The sequence below is a fragment of the Schistocerca nitens genome, chromosome 5 (assembly GCF_023898315.1).
Source record: "Schistocerca nitens isolate TAMUIC-IGC-003100 chromosome 5, iqSchNite1.1, whole genome shotgun sequence".
Lineage (NCBI taxonomy): Eukaryota > Metazoa > Arthropoda > Insecta > Orthoptera > Acrididae > Schistocerca > Schistocerca nitens.
In genome coordinates this window covers 528,344,903-528,360,208 of record NC_064618.1, presented here as the reverse complement: position 1 = coordinate 528,360,208, position 15,306 = coordinate 528,344,903, and the positions used below count along the sequence as shown (strand labels likewise).

Below are 15,306 nucleotides of genomic sequence, written 5' to 3'. Positions count from 1 at the left end.
CGAGTTCGTCTTTAGAGTTGCGATAACACTTAGGCGTTTCCACACAGATATGGGTGCTCCACCTGGGGGACGGCGTGTGCATCCAACGTAAACTACTGCAGGTTTTACAAAATCGATGCTTTCGGCTCATACTTGGGGCACCCATATGGGCCAGGGTCCGTGGCTCCATCAGGAACTCGACATGACGATTATCCAAGAACTTACCATTCCCACACACGTAAACATTTGGACAAAGTGAACGCGATGAAGCCTTCGACAAGACACCTGGACTACAGGGAGGGCAGTCACCCCTGCACGCTGGCACCGCATCCGGGTACCTCGAGCCATCACTGAGGTGCCACAATAAAACATGAAATAAAGTCAAATGAAATCAACACACACCTCACATTGCCTCAGACACCACTCTAGAAGGGCTTAGGGAACTCTCAGAGACCACAGCCGTTCTTATACTCAAACAAAGATGAATTAGCTGTTTAACTGTCACCCAGGAAGTCCAGCTGCCAAGGTGTAACACACACCAATCCAAGAACTTACGACACACACACACACACACGCACGCACGCACGCAAACCCCTTAGGCGTTGCCGTACAGAGATACACAGAAGCACGTTACGTGAATGGTTGTAGTAGTCGGCAGTGCAGCCACGTCAAGACCACTTCAACTGTCAGGCTCTTCTTTCGCCGTACTGACTACAGTGGTGTCACTTGAGTTGATGTTTCCACGTGCAACGTTGGTGACGCCATTCGAGTAGCTTCACTTTGGTTGTTTGTTGACACCTGGCTTTAGTCGCGCGATGTATTCGCGTGGCCAGCGATAAAGCCGCGCGAGAGTCGCGCGTATCAACTTGAAAAGCGTCACTGAAGCTCCATGGTGGAAACAATTTAAATCTGAAACTGTGTATTGCCGATGATTATTTCCCTACCAGTATTTACCGCAAAACGTAGGCGGGTTCGCTTATAACACTGCAGTGATGAAGCGAGATAGCCAGATAACAGATAAAGGCGCGCTTATCATTTATCGGGAATACCTGTCTGTGGGTGGCGCGTCAACGCGTCGTTATTAGTTTGATGTTTGCTGCACGCTGTGTACTGCTTCTTGTGTACGTGACAGGCAGTTGTTGCCATCATGTGTACGGCCACATATCTGTTGAGCCGCATTATGTTGACGGCTAATTTGTTGCCCTAACACTCTTCTTTTTATTTTCCGTCGCAAGGACCAGCCGCCACCTTGGGACAGCGGATGTCAAACGCAGCGACGTCCTTCGCTGAATCAGGTGAGCCCTGAATAGCGAAGCCCCTTTTCTGCTTTTGATTTCATTTCTAACTCTTTTCGCATTTTCGTAACTGATGCTTCCGCTGTTGTTATACTGCTTACGCACTGAACTTCCTCTCATAACTTTTCTATGATAAATTAATTTTATTACGGTCAAATTTAATAACATAACTTCCGTCGCATGTGTGCCGTCAGGCACATTATATTGTACTGCTTGCTCTAATCATCATTTTTAAAAAAAGTATAAGCACTGTCTGTCAAATGTTATGTGTGTCATAAATCATTTAACGTACAAAATACACAGTTTCCATTGTTCGATGTATCAAAAAAAGGTCGTCTAAACAAGCAATGGATGTTCGGTGAAATCCGGACTCTGTTTTCGAAACTGACTGGTAGTGTTTATAATACAGGGTGATTCAAAAAGAATACCACAACTTTAAAAATGTGTATTTAATGAAAGAAACATAATATAACCTTCTGTTATACAGCATTACAAAGAGCATTTAAAAAGGTTTTTTTTCACTCAAAAACAAGTTCAGAGATGTTCAATATGGCCCCCTCCAGACACACGAGCAATATCAACCCGATACTCCAACTCGTTCCACACTCTCTGTAGCATATCAGGCGTAACAGTTTGGATAGCTGCTGTTATTTCTCGTTTCAAATCATCAATGGTGGCTGGGAGAGGTGGCCGAAACACCATATCCTTAACATACCCCCATAAGAAAAAATCGCAGGGGGTAAGATCAGGGCTTCTTGGAGGCCAGTGATGAAGTGCTCTGTCACGGGCTGCCTGGCGGCCGATCCATCGCCTCGGGTAGTTGACGTTCAGGTTTCATAACTAACCTTTTTCGTAGGACACTCCATACAGTTGATTGTGGAATTTGCAGCTCTCTGCTAGCTCTGCGAGTCGATTTTCCTGGGCTGCGAACAAATGCTTGCTGGATGCGTGCTACATTTTCATCACTCGTTCTCGGCCGTCCAGAACTTTTCCCTTTGCACAAACACCCATTCTCTGTAAACTGTTTATACCAACGTTTAATACACCACCTATTAGGAGGTTTAACACCATACTTCGTTCGAAATGCACGCTGAACAACTGTCGTCGATTCACTTCTGCCGTACTCAATAACACAAAAAGCTTTCTGTTGAGCGTTCGCCATCTTAGCATCAACTGACGCTGACGCCTAGTCAACAGCGCCTCAAGCGAACAAATGTACAACTAAATGAAACTTTATAGCTCCCTTAACTCGCCGACAGATAGTGCTTAGCTCTGCCTTTTGTCGTTGCAGAGTTTTAAATTCCTAAAGTTGTGGTATTCTTTTTGAATCACCCTGTACAATGAGGTGGTGAAAATCATGGGATAGCGATATCCACGTATACAAATGGCGGTAGTATCACGTAGACGAGGTATAAAAGAGCAGTGCATTAGGGCTGCCATTTGTAGTCAGGTGATTCATGTGGCAAGGTTTCCGGTGTAATTATTGCCGTGCGACGTGTATTAACAGATTTTGAACGCGGAATGGTAATTGGAGCTAGACCAATGGAATGTTCCATTTCCGAAATCGGTAGGGAATTCAGTATTCCGTGATCCACAGTGTCAAGAATATGCCGAGAATATGAAATTTCAGGCATTACCTCTCTCCGCGGTCAAGGCAGTGGCGTTTTCGTAGAGTTGTCAGTGCAAAGAGCCAAGCAACACTGCGTGAAATTACCGCAGAAATCAGTGTGGGACGTACGACGAACGTATCCGTTAGGACAGGGCGGCGAAATTTGGCGCTAATGGGCTTTGGCAGCAGACGACCGACACGAGTCCATCTGCTAACAGCAGAACATCGCCTGCAGCGTCTCTTCAGGGCTCTTAACCATATCGGTTGGATCCTAGACAACTGGAAAACCCTGGCCTCTTTAGATGAGTCCCGATTTCAGCTGGTAGGAGCTGATGGTAGGGTTGGAGTGTGGCGCACACCCTCACAAAGCTATGGACTCAAGTTGTCAACAAGGCACTGTGCAAGCTGGTGGTAGCTCCATAATGGTGTGGGCTGTGTTCACATGGAATGGACTGGATCCTCCGGTCCAACTGCTTCTTGGAGGCCATTTTCAGGCATTCGTGGACTTCGTGTTCCCAAACAGCGATGAAATTTTTATGGATGACTCAATTGCTCGCGATTGGTTTGAAGAACATTCTGAACAATTCGAGCGAATGATTCGGTTACCCAAATCGCCCGACATGAATCCCATCGAACGTTTGAGGGACATAATCAAGAGGTCAGTTCGTGCACAAAATTCTGCACCGGCAACACTTTCGCAGTTATGGACGGCTGTTCAGGCATTGCTCAGTTTTCCGGCAGGGGACTGCCAATGACTTGTTGAGTCTATGCCACGTCGAGTTACTGCACTACTCCGGGGAAAAGGAGGTCCGACACGATATTAGGAGGTACCCAACGACTTTTGTCAGCTAACCTTTACCGCGTTTCTTACGAGTCATCGGTGTTAACGTTCCGATCGAAGTCCTTAGCTTATTTACACTGTGATTAATCAGAAAAAGATAAGTTTTCGTAGTACCGGTAGTGACATCAAATAAATTTGTCCTAAATGATTCAATAATGTTAAGCCGAAAAAAAAAACCGGTACAGCAGTGGAGGAGATAATAGCTCTTCAGTTCTCTTATTCAGGCCATACCATCACGGTTTCTTACGTAATATTGCAAATAGTTCCCGTACTCATTCTCTTCTTCTGAGAGAATTTAAACATAGTTACTTGTTGATTCAGCTCCGTCAATTTAATTCACAACTAGGGAAATTTTTCTAATCTTTGAGCTGCAAAAAGTACCGTGTTTCCCTTGCCTCGAGGTACGTGCGATCAGATGGGTATTAGATATGTATCGACTACCACCAGCACTGTTTCGCTTGTCTACCACTACATAATTTTGTCTATGATTATGCTGTTTCGCCCCATTGACGCTGGATAGTTACAAGGTCTTTGCGTCTGCATATTTTTGGAAAAGCATTTTCTGGCTGCAGGATGAACATGCAGCGGGAAAATTTTTCGTTTCTGTGGTACCTAATGTCAGATTTTATCTCTTCTCTTTGTTTATTCTTGTGGGTGGTTTCGTGTTGCTGCACGACCGAAAACATCTCCGCAGTAACATGGGTGATTTTTATTTCAGTCTCTCTGTTAACTTAAAGTCAATATTCATAATAAGAAAGTTTCCCACGAGTATTAGGTCCGTAAGGATGGGGAGAATCGTATGTTTGTGTCTAGGTACACAAGAAAAGCATTTTTGGTATGCAAGATTAAGATCAGATTGAATATGAAGTGATTGTGTCCGAGTTAACATAAGGTGCTACAAACGGGAACATATCTGACGTTATTTGTAGAAAAGGTTATGTATATTTCAGGTACGCCATTAAAGGATGGTAAAATGTTTGTTTCATGCCTTGCGCATTACGTCTAATATGTTTGAACCTCCAAACACACACTTTAGAGTGTCACGTACGCCTGATTTTTTTTTATTTTTTTAAATTTTTTTTTTGAGTCATCACTCTTCTGACTGGTTTGATGCGACACGCCACGAATTCCCCTCCTGTGTCAACCTGTACACCTCAGCAGTTGCAACCTACAGTCTCAACTGTTTGCTGTATGAATTGCAACCTCTGTCTTCCTCTACAGTTTTTATCCTTTACAGCGCCGTACTGTACAATAGGGGTTATTCCCTTACGTCTTAACATATGTTCTATCACCCTGTCCCTCCCTGTTACTGTTTTCCATGCAATCCTTTCCTCGCCGATTCTGTGGATAACCTCCTTATATCCTGTCTTATCAGGCCACCTAATTTTCAACACTCTTCTGTAGCACCACGTCTGAAATGCTTCGATTCTCATCTGTTTCTTTTCCAACAGTCTGTGTTTCACTACCATACAGAGCTGTGCTTCAAACTTAAATTCTCAGAAACATCTTCCTCAAACCAAGTTTGACACTAGTAGAATTCTCTTGGCCATGAATGACCTTTTTGCCAGAGATGAACTGCTTTTTATGCCCCCCTTGCTCCGTCCGTCATAGATTATTTTGCTGCGAGGTAGCAAAACGCCTTAACTTCGTGTACTTGGTGATCCTCAGTTTTGATAAGTTTTCGGCTGTTCTCATTTCAGCTACATCTCGTAACTTTCGTCTTTCTTCGATTTAGGAACTGAGAATCTTGACTATTTAAAAAGTATAAAACGATGATAGTTTTCAAAGGCCTTGAACTTCAGCCGAAAACGTCTGACCCTCTTTGTGTTGATGTTGACAGAAAGCCAAGATTCGTTAATGCCCCCGCCCCCATCCCTTTCCCGAAAGAATGTGGACCGCGGTCGGCATGTTTCCAGTAACTACCAGAACAAGACTTCACTTAATATAGTAGGTCGTTTGCGGGGCAGTGGCACTGCACATGGTTATTTCACCACAGAGGCGCTACATTGCGGTTTTGTTGTTTTGAATACTCTTACCTGTACTCAACATAAAACTGAAAACCATTTACACGTTATTTATAACATTAACAAGAATTACATATTCATTAACTTACAGATCAACTGGATGAACGGAGAATGTTGAAAATAACTGCCATTAAAGCAACGTTTGTTATCTGTTGAAGGGCGACAATCGCTGTTAATCAACCGTTAAATTTCGTATTAGGATTTAATGTCCTGTCGACAGTTCAACCTTCCCAGGTGTGACTGTGGCACCTGTGGACGAGGAGGAGAAATAGTATGTCCTTACTGAAGGAACCACAAAGGTTTTTGCATAATTCGACTTGGTAAAGGCATGGAAAACATCTCGCGATGACATAACCGAAATGTAAACCTATTTTCGTTCGAATACACATTTAGTATCTCTAATGGTGCTTTAGTTCGTTCAGATTGGTGATAATTGTGCTTTTACTTTATACATAATGGCTATTTCGGCTTATGATTGTGTCGTTGGTTTCTTCCTTTCTGGCCGGCAAAGATGTTGGCTTTCCTCTCCGTTAAACGGGACGGACCATTCACATATCCACGATTGTGATTCTGTCGACTGAGTCCTGCAGAACAAATACAGCATGTTTTAAAAAACTGTCGCATACGAGGGGGGGGGTCTAACCTAACAAATAAACGATGACAGAAATTTCATAATACCAATTTATTTTTCAATATAATACCCGTGTGCACTAACACATTTGCAGGCACGTTCAGATAACTTCTGCAAACCATTCAAATAAAAGGTCTTCGATTTCGAGTCCAACCACGCGTTCACATCATCAATCACTGCATCATCATTGTCAAATCGTCGTTCTTTGAGGTCTTTTTTTACGTTCGGGAAAAGATAAAAAGTCTGATGGAGACATAAATAGAGAATATGGCGGATGACGTAGCAATTCGAACCCACATCATGCAGAGTATCCAGTGTTGCGAGGGCTTTGTGCGCCGGTGCGTTGTCCCGATGCAAAAGAACTCCGCGCGCCAATTTCCCGCGCCTTTTTTCTTTGTCTCTTCTCTCAAACGGCGCCCAAGGGTGCAGCAGTATGATACATTGATATTTAAGCCCTTTTGCAAGTAATCCACCATAATTACCCCTTCTGCATCCCAGAAGACCCATGCCATCACCTAACTGGCTCATTTTTGCACCCGGAATGTTTTTGGGGTAGGGGATGAAGGATGTTTCCATTGTTGTGGCTGATGTTTTGTCTCAGGATCAAAGTTATGAACCCATGTTTCGTCCATTGTTACGTAACTTGCAAAAAAGCCATCTTCACCCGCTTTGAATTGGCGGGCGATTTCTTCACAACACTGCACCCGCTCCGATCTCTGATTTGCATTCAAATCTTTAGAGACCACCGGGATGAAAGTTTCCAGATTCCCAAAATATCCACAACAGTGTCTTGAGCACGCCCATGGGAGATTCCAAATGTGGTTTCGATGTGATGTGACGTTGTTCGACGATCTTGCAAAATCGTATCGTGAATTGCAGTCACTGTTTCATCAGTGGCAACGGTGACAGGCCTTCCTCTCCTTGGCGTATCTTCAGGACTCGTTCTTCCACGTTTGAAGTCGGACATGCAGTCTTTCACTGTTGCATAGGATCGAGCACTGTCCTGAAGTGTATTCCGCATGTCCTCCGCAATTTCCTTGGGCGTTATTCCCTTCAAATGAAGATATTCAATCAGAGCTCGGTTCTCGATTCTCTCGATATTCGCTATTTTGCTTACACCACGGTATACAAGGCATCCTAGGGGCAAAAGTTGGAGCTGCGAAATTTGACTTGCATACCCACAAGGGGTCACCATAAAAATAGCTGGTATTGTTTATGCGGGACATTACAGTAACTATCTCGGACGAGAAACTTTTCGACCACCCCTCGTATTTCTACAGATGGTACTGATCAGAACTGCAAGACAAGTCCGTATATTTATACATTGCCGGAAAAAAATTACTACATCCTTTTAGACGTTTCCGATTCATTAAAGATTTATTGCTGCAAAATGTGTATGTACCTGAAATAATGACATATCAATAGCGCAAGCGGTTCTGACGTACCAGGTATCGACCCATGCTGAAACACCCGTATTAGTACGTGGTATAGCCTCCACGCCGACAATGTAGGCGCTGATTCTTGCATCCTGTTGCAAGTCCGGAGATAATGTTGGCCAGGGAAGTGGCTGCAGAGAGCACGTTGAATTTCACGGGCAGTGTGTGGGGGAGCATTATCCTATTGGAACAGCACATCACCTTCCTGTTGCAAGAACGGCAAAATAATGGGTCTAACAACCTTCTGCACGTTCCGAGCGCTAATTAACGTCCCCTACAGAAACACCAAAAGTGAAAGATAGTTGTAGCTTATTATTATTATTATTATTATTATTATTATAAGATCTGGGGTGAGGCCAGTGTGTCGTGGATGAATGCACTCTACGAGACAGCGCTCACCATACGCGCGAACTACCATCAATTGTATGCAGGCAGAATCTGCTTTAATCACTGAAGAACACGACGCGCCATTTCATCTTCCAAGTGATTCTCTGACGGCTCCATTCGAGCCCTGCACGTTGATGCCATGGCGTGAGTGGAAGACGGGCTTAGAAATAGAGACTATAGGCAGTGCTGCATGTGCTTACGTTGCATAATGACATTTCGTTCAGCCCTTCTTCACAGTGAGTCACGCACCCTTTCAAATACACCTGGCTGCATTCGAATTGCATATCACATGCATTGGTCATAGGCTTCTGTAACGTATGCACATTATCGGTGGATTAGGCGTACAGGAATGCTTTAAATGTCTCCGTAGCCAGAAATCCAGACGATTCATGTCCGATGAACAGGGAGCCATCCATCGGGCCACTTCGTTTCATTCATCGCCCATAAAACGCTGCGGTGATATAGTGTCGCATGATCCCAAGAAAGTGGGATTTTGCCCCATCATAGCTGTTTTTCTGTAAGGGTAACGTTCTCCAACAGTGCTTGTAATTCATCGTGCAGAAATCTGTTTGATAATGTATATGGTCCTTAGCGTCTGCTATCGACAGTTCTTGCCCATACATTGATACTAAAGCGACCCTGCTGCCTCGGCCACGATTGTTGGAAGATTTGCATCTGCCCACACGTGCATATTGGGTAGTTTACTGTATCATCCCTGGTGAACCCTGCTTTATCTGTAAATAAAATGCCGGCTGTGAAGTGAGAATCTTCAACAGCCCATATCCCAGCAGGTATTGCTGTGCGCACATTTCATTATAGGAATTTTTCTTCCAGTTTTCCTACACGCAGCTGCTATAGGAATATGTGATACACTTTTTTAAAACACTCTGCCTACACCTAGATCCAATTTTTTTGGGGCGTGTGAACCAGAGTTCCGTCTGGTTTTTGGTTGTTCCTTCAATCACCTATTAGAGAACTTAATGTGGGTTATTATGTCAGACTACTTTGTTGCTAATCATCTGCTTTAAGTGTAGAATAAGTGTAATAATTATTCTCCAGCTCTTACACTGAAACTCCAGTTTACGGATTTGTACGAATGGGTTTAATCTTTTTCTCATAGAAAGGTCATGGGTGATGGCGAATCTTTCAGTGAGTAGTTACCTATTGTATCAATGCATCAGTAATTATTTGCTCCTTTATTTCCTCAGAGATCTCCAATGTTCTCGGGTTGATATGATGGCTTTTTTCGCGCTGCACTGTACACGGAGCGCACGGTGGTACTGGTACACAGCTGCTCCAACAACACTTAATACAAAGTCACCTGTGCTACCGAAGTGGCGGCCTACTGGCAGGCGATTTCTCTAGAAAATTTTAACGCTCTATAACGTCGTTTGGTGACGATGGCTTCTAGTCTTCAGAATTTTCCTCAATACACCATCTACGACCTCTCGAAATTTGTCAGCATGTTTTTTGTACACCCTCTACATAAATTGTTACTGTAAATTGGACATGAATTAAACCCTATTTACAAACGTCATTGCTATAAACTAAAGGAACTAGTATTGAACTAGTTAAATGAAAATCTTCTGTTAAAGCGGAACGCGTAGGTATTGGAATGTGCGCAAAACTTGTAGCAGACATACCTTCCTATCCACTGAAAATGGGCACATGTGACTACAGGATGCCCCGCGGGAAATAGCACATTTTCCTTTGGCCACCCAGCTATATGTAGATGAACTCACGCCTTTTGTGCATATACTCAGCCCCTCATAGTGCGCCATTCAGTTCGGTATGGAACGCTGGCCAATGCAGGTGCGTATTGAGGCAGTGGTGTTCTGTCGTGTGCAGAGCGTTGCGGTTGACCAAAGCTCAATGCAAAGTGGAAGAGACCTCCATTTCCGGGTTCCAGACCGGAGCACAATATACAGGTGGATAAAACAATGACGTAAGACGGGTTCTGTAATTATAGTGAAGTGTTATGGGCGTCAAATGATAGTAGGAATGCTGATGTCGGAAAATACCCGATCAGATCATGCAGCGCTGCTGCGAAGCCCACTCTGATGCTTTCGTCGCCATTCCAGAATATTACAAATCCCTGGCACGCCTTTCCAGAGCATTGTGAAGCAAGATTTAAACTTTCGTCCTTCCAAGATGGAAGTGGGTCGACAGTTACGGCCGAGAGATAAACGAGAGTAGGCGCAATTTTTGCACAACATTACTGGACAAAATTGACTAGGATGACGCGTTTTTGATAAATCTCGTGATGGTTTATGAGGAAAATTTCATCCTAATAGGTTTGTTAATAAAAAAAAAAAGCTTACTCCGACACAAACCCGCATCACACTCATGAAAGGGGTCAGAGTAGGCCAAATTTCGTCATCTGGTGTGCTGTTGCCTAGCCCATTGTAATAAATGGGGCGTTTTTTAATAATAATAATAATAATAATAATAATAATAATTACGATTATTTTGCAAGACAACGGCCGACCAGTGACTGTCGTTTCCGGTCGTTATGCGGCCATGAGTAACAATTCGACAAGCTGGGGGCTACAGCTGATATGGGCCGTAATTCAGTGAGTACACTGTGGCCTCACTTTCCATATCGAATATTTTCACAATTCGGTGATGTTCCATGATCGGGAAGATCCCCTGAATTTTCAGCCTCTGATTTTCTTCTGTGGGGTCAACAGCAAAGTTCTTTTACGTCGACTCCACAAGACAGATGAGTTGAAAGCCGTAATACGGAAAGTAATGAACACCATTCCTCAATAAATGTATAATAACGTAATGAATAGCTTCTGCGAACATCTTCAGCAATACATCAGCAATGATGAAAGACGTTTTTGTGATGTAGCTTTTAAGAAATGAACTTGTGTTTGGCTCTTCAGTAACAGCAATGCGTGCACAACATTACCTTTAAATTATATTGCTTCATACATACGCTGAAATAACCAAATGCAAATGCACAGGGCTACATAAATGATTCACTCGTTTTCAGATACCTATATTTTCCCAAAAAATGTGTGTGTAAAATCTTATGGGACTTGACCGCTAAGGTCATCAGTCCCTAAGCTTATACACTACTTAACGTAAATTATCCTAAGGACAAACACACGCACCCATGCCCGAGGCAGGACTCGAACCTCCGCCGGGACCAACCGCACAGTCCATGACTGCAGCGCCTTAGACCGCTCGGCTAATCCCTCGCGGCTATATTTTCCCAAATGTTACATGTACAAATATGATTGATGCATGAATTGAACCGTAAACTCACCAAATTCGCATTTTGCACTCTGTAATTTTTTTTAGTGCGACTCCGGACACACGACCCGTTCCGTACCTTGCGTAGCAACATGCTGTCATTGGTCATCACAGGAACATTGATGCGTTCCCTGAGGTGTTCCAGCGTTATTGCCATTGGGGGCACATAAACACGATCCTTACTGTAGTCCCAAAATGTAGAAGGCACAAGGCGATAATTCGGGGGACTTGGGAGGGGGACAAAGAAAGAGAACCACATCATCTTCACCATAACGCCCAAAATTTGGGATGCGGAAGTCCGTTGTTTAGGTAGCGATGAACTTCTAAAAAATGGTTGAAATGGCTCTGAGCACTATGGGACTTAACATCTTTGGTCAGCAGTCCTCTAGAACTTAGAACTACATAAACTTAACCAACCTAAGGACATCACACACATCCATGCCCGAGGCAGGATTCGAATCTGCGACCGTGGCAGTCACACGGTTCCGGACTGAAGCGTCTAGAACCGCACGGCCACCGCGGCCGGCAGCGAACTTCTGTGTTCAAAGAGGTGGAGGCAGGGTTAGGCGTCTTGCTGGAAGATGAAATTCTCGGAATCAGCAGTCATTTGTGGATACAACCACAACAGCAACAAACCCAGGTAAGAAGTGCCCGGCACAATTTTCTCACAGAAGAAAAACGGTCCATTCATCTTCGTTTGTGAAACAGCACAGAGAACATTGACCTTCTGCGAATCCCATTCACGCGTCACAATGTGATAAGGCTTTTAAGTGCCGCCGCCCCCCCCCCCTCCCCCCCTGCGCACGCACACACACACACACACACACATACATACACACACACACACACACACACACACACACACACACACACACACACACACACAAGTCGTGCCGATACATCTTTCCCCGTAGGTGGAATGTTGCTCCGTCGCTAAATATCTGCTTGGAGGCGAAACGTGCATTCTCAAACGCATTCTGCATTGTGATGCAAAATTGAAGATGCTGACCGTAACCTTCCGGTTTTTAATTCTTCCACGAGATGCAGACGGTATGGTCTGCAATGTAATCGGCGTCCCAAAATCTGCCACACTGCTCGCTGTGGTATTCCAGTTGAGTGGCTCGTGCAGACCGTTGATTTTTTCGGACTACGTAAACTTTCCCTCAAGTTCTCCACGATAGCATCCGGCACACTTGGTCGACCGCTCCTTTTCTGGTTATGGAGAAGACTACAGACAAGCAGTGCCCCTAAATTGTCGGTCAAGGCACAATATTTCTCTGTTTACAGGATGGTTCTTTTCCATAATTCCTTCTGAACGCACGCTTCACTGTTGTCATAGGTAATCAAATAGCGTATTCCAAGACACAAAATCTCTTTTCTTGCTTTGTTACCATTTTATAAAGACACTGCACTTGTAGCGCCAATTGGGGGGCACAGTGAAAATTCGACGAGTCTACGGTTCTGTTCATGCGTCAGTCATTTTTATACATCCAATATTCGGAAAATACACTCCTGGAAATTGAAATAAGAACACCGTGAATTCATTGTCCCAGGAAGGGGAAACTTTATTGACACATTCCTGGGGTCAGATACATCACATGATCACACTGACAGAACCACAGGCACATAGACACAGGCAACAGAGCATGCTCAATGTCGGCACTAGTACAGTGCATATCCACCTTTCGCAGCAATGCAGGCTGCTATTCTCCCATGGAGACGATCGTAGAGATGCTGGATGTAGTCCTGTGGAACGGCTTGCCATGCCATTTCCACCTGGCGCCTCAGTTGGACCAGCGTTCGTGCTGGACGTGCAGACCGCGTGAGACGACGCTTCATCCAGTCCCAAACATGCTCAATGGGGGACAGATCCGGAGATCTTGCTGGCCAGGGTAGTTGACTTACACCTTCTAGAGCACGTTGGGTGGCACGGGATACATGCGGACGTGCATTGTCCTGTTGGAACAGCAAGTTCCCTTGCCGGTCTAGGAATGGTAGAACGATGGGTTCGATGACGGTTTGGATGTACCGTGCACTATTCAGTGTCCCCTCGACGATCACCAGTGGTGTACGGAGATCGCTCCCCACACCATGATGCCGGGTGTTGGCCCTGTGTGCCTCGGTCGTATGCAGTCCTGATTGTGGCGCTCACCTGCACGGCGCCAAACACGCATACGACCATCATTGGCACCAAGGCAGAAGCGACTCTCATCGCTGAAGACGACACGTCTCCATTCGTCCCTCCATTCACGCCTGTCGCGACACCACTGGAGGCGGGCTGCACGATGTTGGGGCGTGAGCGGAAGACGGCCTAACGGTGTGCGGGACCGTAGCCCAGCTTCATGGAGACGGTTGCGAATGGTCCTCGCCGATACCCCAGGAGCAACAGTGTCCCTAATTTGCTGGGAAGTGGCGGTGCGGTCCCCTACGGCACTGCGTAGGATCCTACGGTCTTGGCGTGCATCCGTGCGTCGCTGCGGTCCGGTCCCAGGTCGACGGGCACGTGCACCTTCCGCCGACCACTGGCGACAACATCGATGTACTGTGGAGACCTCACGCCCCACGTGTTGAGCAATTCGGCGGTACGTCCACCCGGCCTCCCGCATGCCCACTATACGCCCTCGCTCAAAGTCCGTCAACTGCACATACGGTTCACGTCCACGCTGTCGCGGCATGCTACCAGTGTTAAAGACTGCGATGGAGCTCCGTATGCCACGGCAAATTGGCTGACACTGACGGCGGCGGTGCACAAATGCTGCGCAGCTAGCGCCATTCGACGGCCAACACCGCGGTTCCTGGTGTGTCCGCTGTGCCGTGCGTGTGATCATTGCTTGTACAGCCCTCTCGCAGTGTCCGGAGCAAGTATGGTGGGTCTGACACACCGGTGTCAATGTGTTCTTTTTTCCATTTCCAGGAGTGTATATAACTTTGACAACGAATGAATCATTTATAAGAGCTCTGAACTGTTAGCCGTGAGCCACTCTGTATGAGGTTTTTCATGCGAAACTATCCATGCAGCTGCCTGCTGGGGTACCCGTGAAACATCCTGTGCGCATATTGCAAATGCTGTGTCCCTGAACTGTTTGCGCATGGTCGCAGCTCCCTGGTGACCAGACGTACAAGTGCGTAACTCCGCTTACTGAGGCTCCCAGCGCAGCATACATTTTCGGCTTGAACTCCGCTAGGCGGCGGGTGAGTTGTAATTAGAGCTCCGGAAGGACTCCATTACGCAGGCGCCCACTCCTCGGGCGCCGGCGTCGCGCAGGATGCAAATTAAGTGAAGCTGCGACCAGCGGGGTCCGCGGCGATTCCCGTGCTACTAGCGGGCGCATGCTCAGTCCGAGCCTGCCTGCTCACCGCTGATGCAGCCTGCCCCCGTAGCCTCCCTACGACCTCTCTTCACCCTTGCATATCATGGTCACCTCCTGCCCTCCTTGTTTCTTTTAAAAGGGTTAAGTCTAGCTCGTTAGCACTTCTTCTTTATTGAAGTTCTTACACATAGTACGTCTGACGTATATCAGGCGATCGAAGACATCTTCCGCCTCCGTGGCTGAGTAGTCCAAGTACGAGGCGTGTTTTTTAAGTAAGTACCGTTTTGAAATTCAAAAAAAGACGTGCTAAGATATCTAAATAATTTTATTTTTACATGAAAGCCTGTCCCTTAATCTACGCACTGACACAATTACAGTCTGATTCTTCCTTTTTTACGTTGTGTACTGAGTGTTTAAAATGCCTCCGATAATCGTGAGTCCCGCCGACTGTGAAGTACGGGCTGTTATAAGATTCCTTAGTGGTAAAGGCCTAAAAGCGATCGCTATTCATCGTGAGATCTGTGCAGTTTAC

The 15,306-nt window shown here is 45.6% G+C and overlaps 1 protein-coding gene across 1 annotated transcript in view; it reads left to right on the top strand.

Annotated features, from left to right (window-relative positions):
- Window positions 1-15,306, top strand: part of LOC126259616 (kalirin) — a 1,784,965-nt gene that overhangs the window by 76,511 nt on the left and 1,693,148 nt on the right. Inside the window, exon 2 of the mRNA XM_049956530.1 lies at window positions 1,215-1,274. Coding sequence (XP_049812487.1) covers window positions 1,241-1,274 — 34 coding nt within the window. The 5' untranslated portion in view covers window positions 1,215-1,240. The remainder of the gene's footprint in view (window positions 1-1,214; window positions 1,275-15,306) is intronic.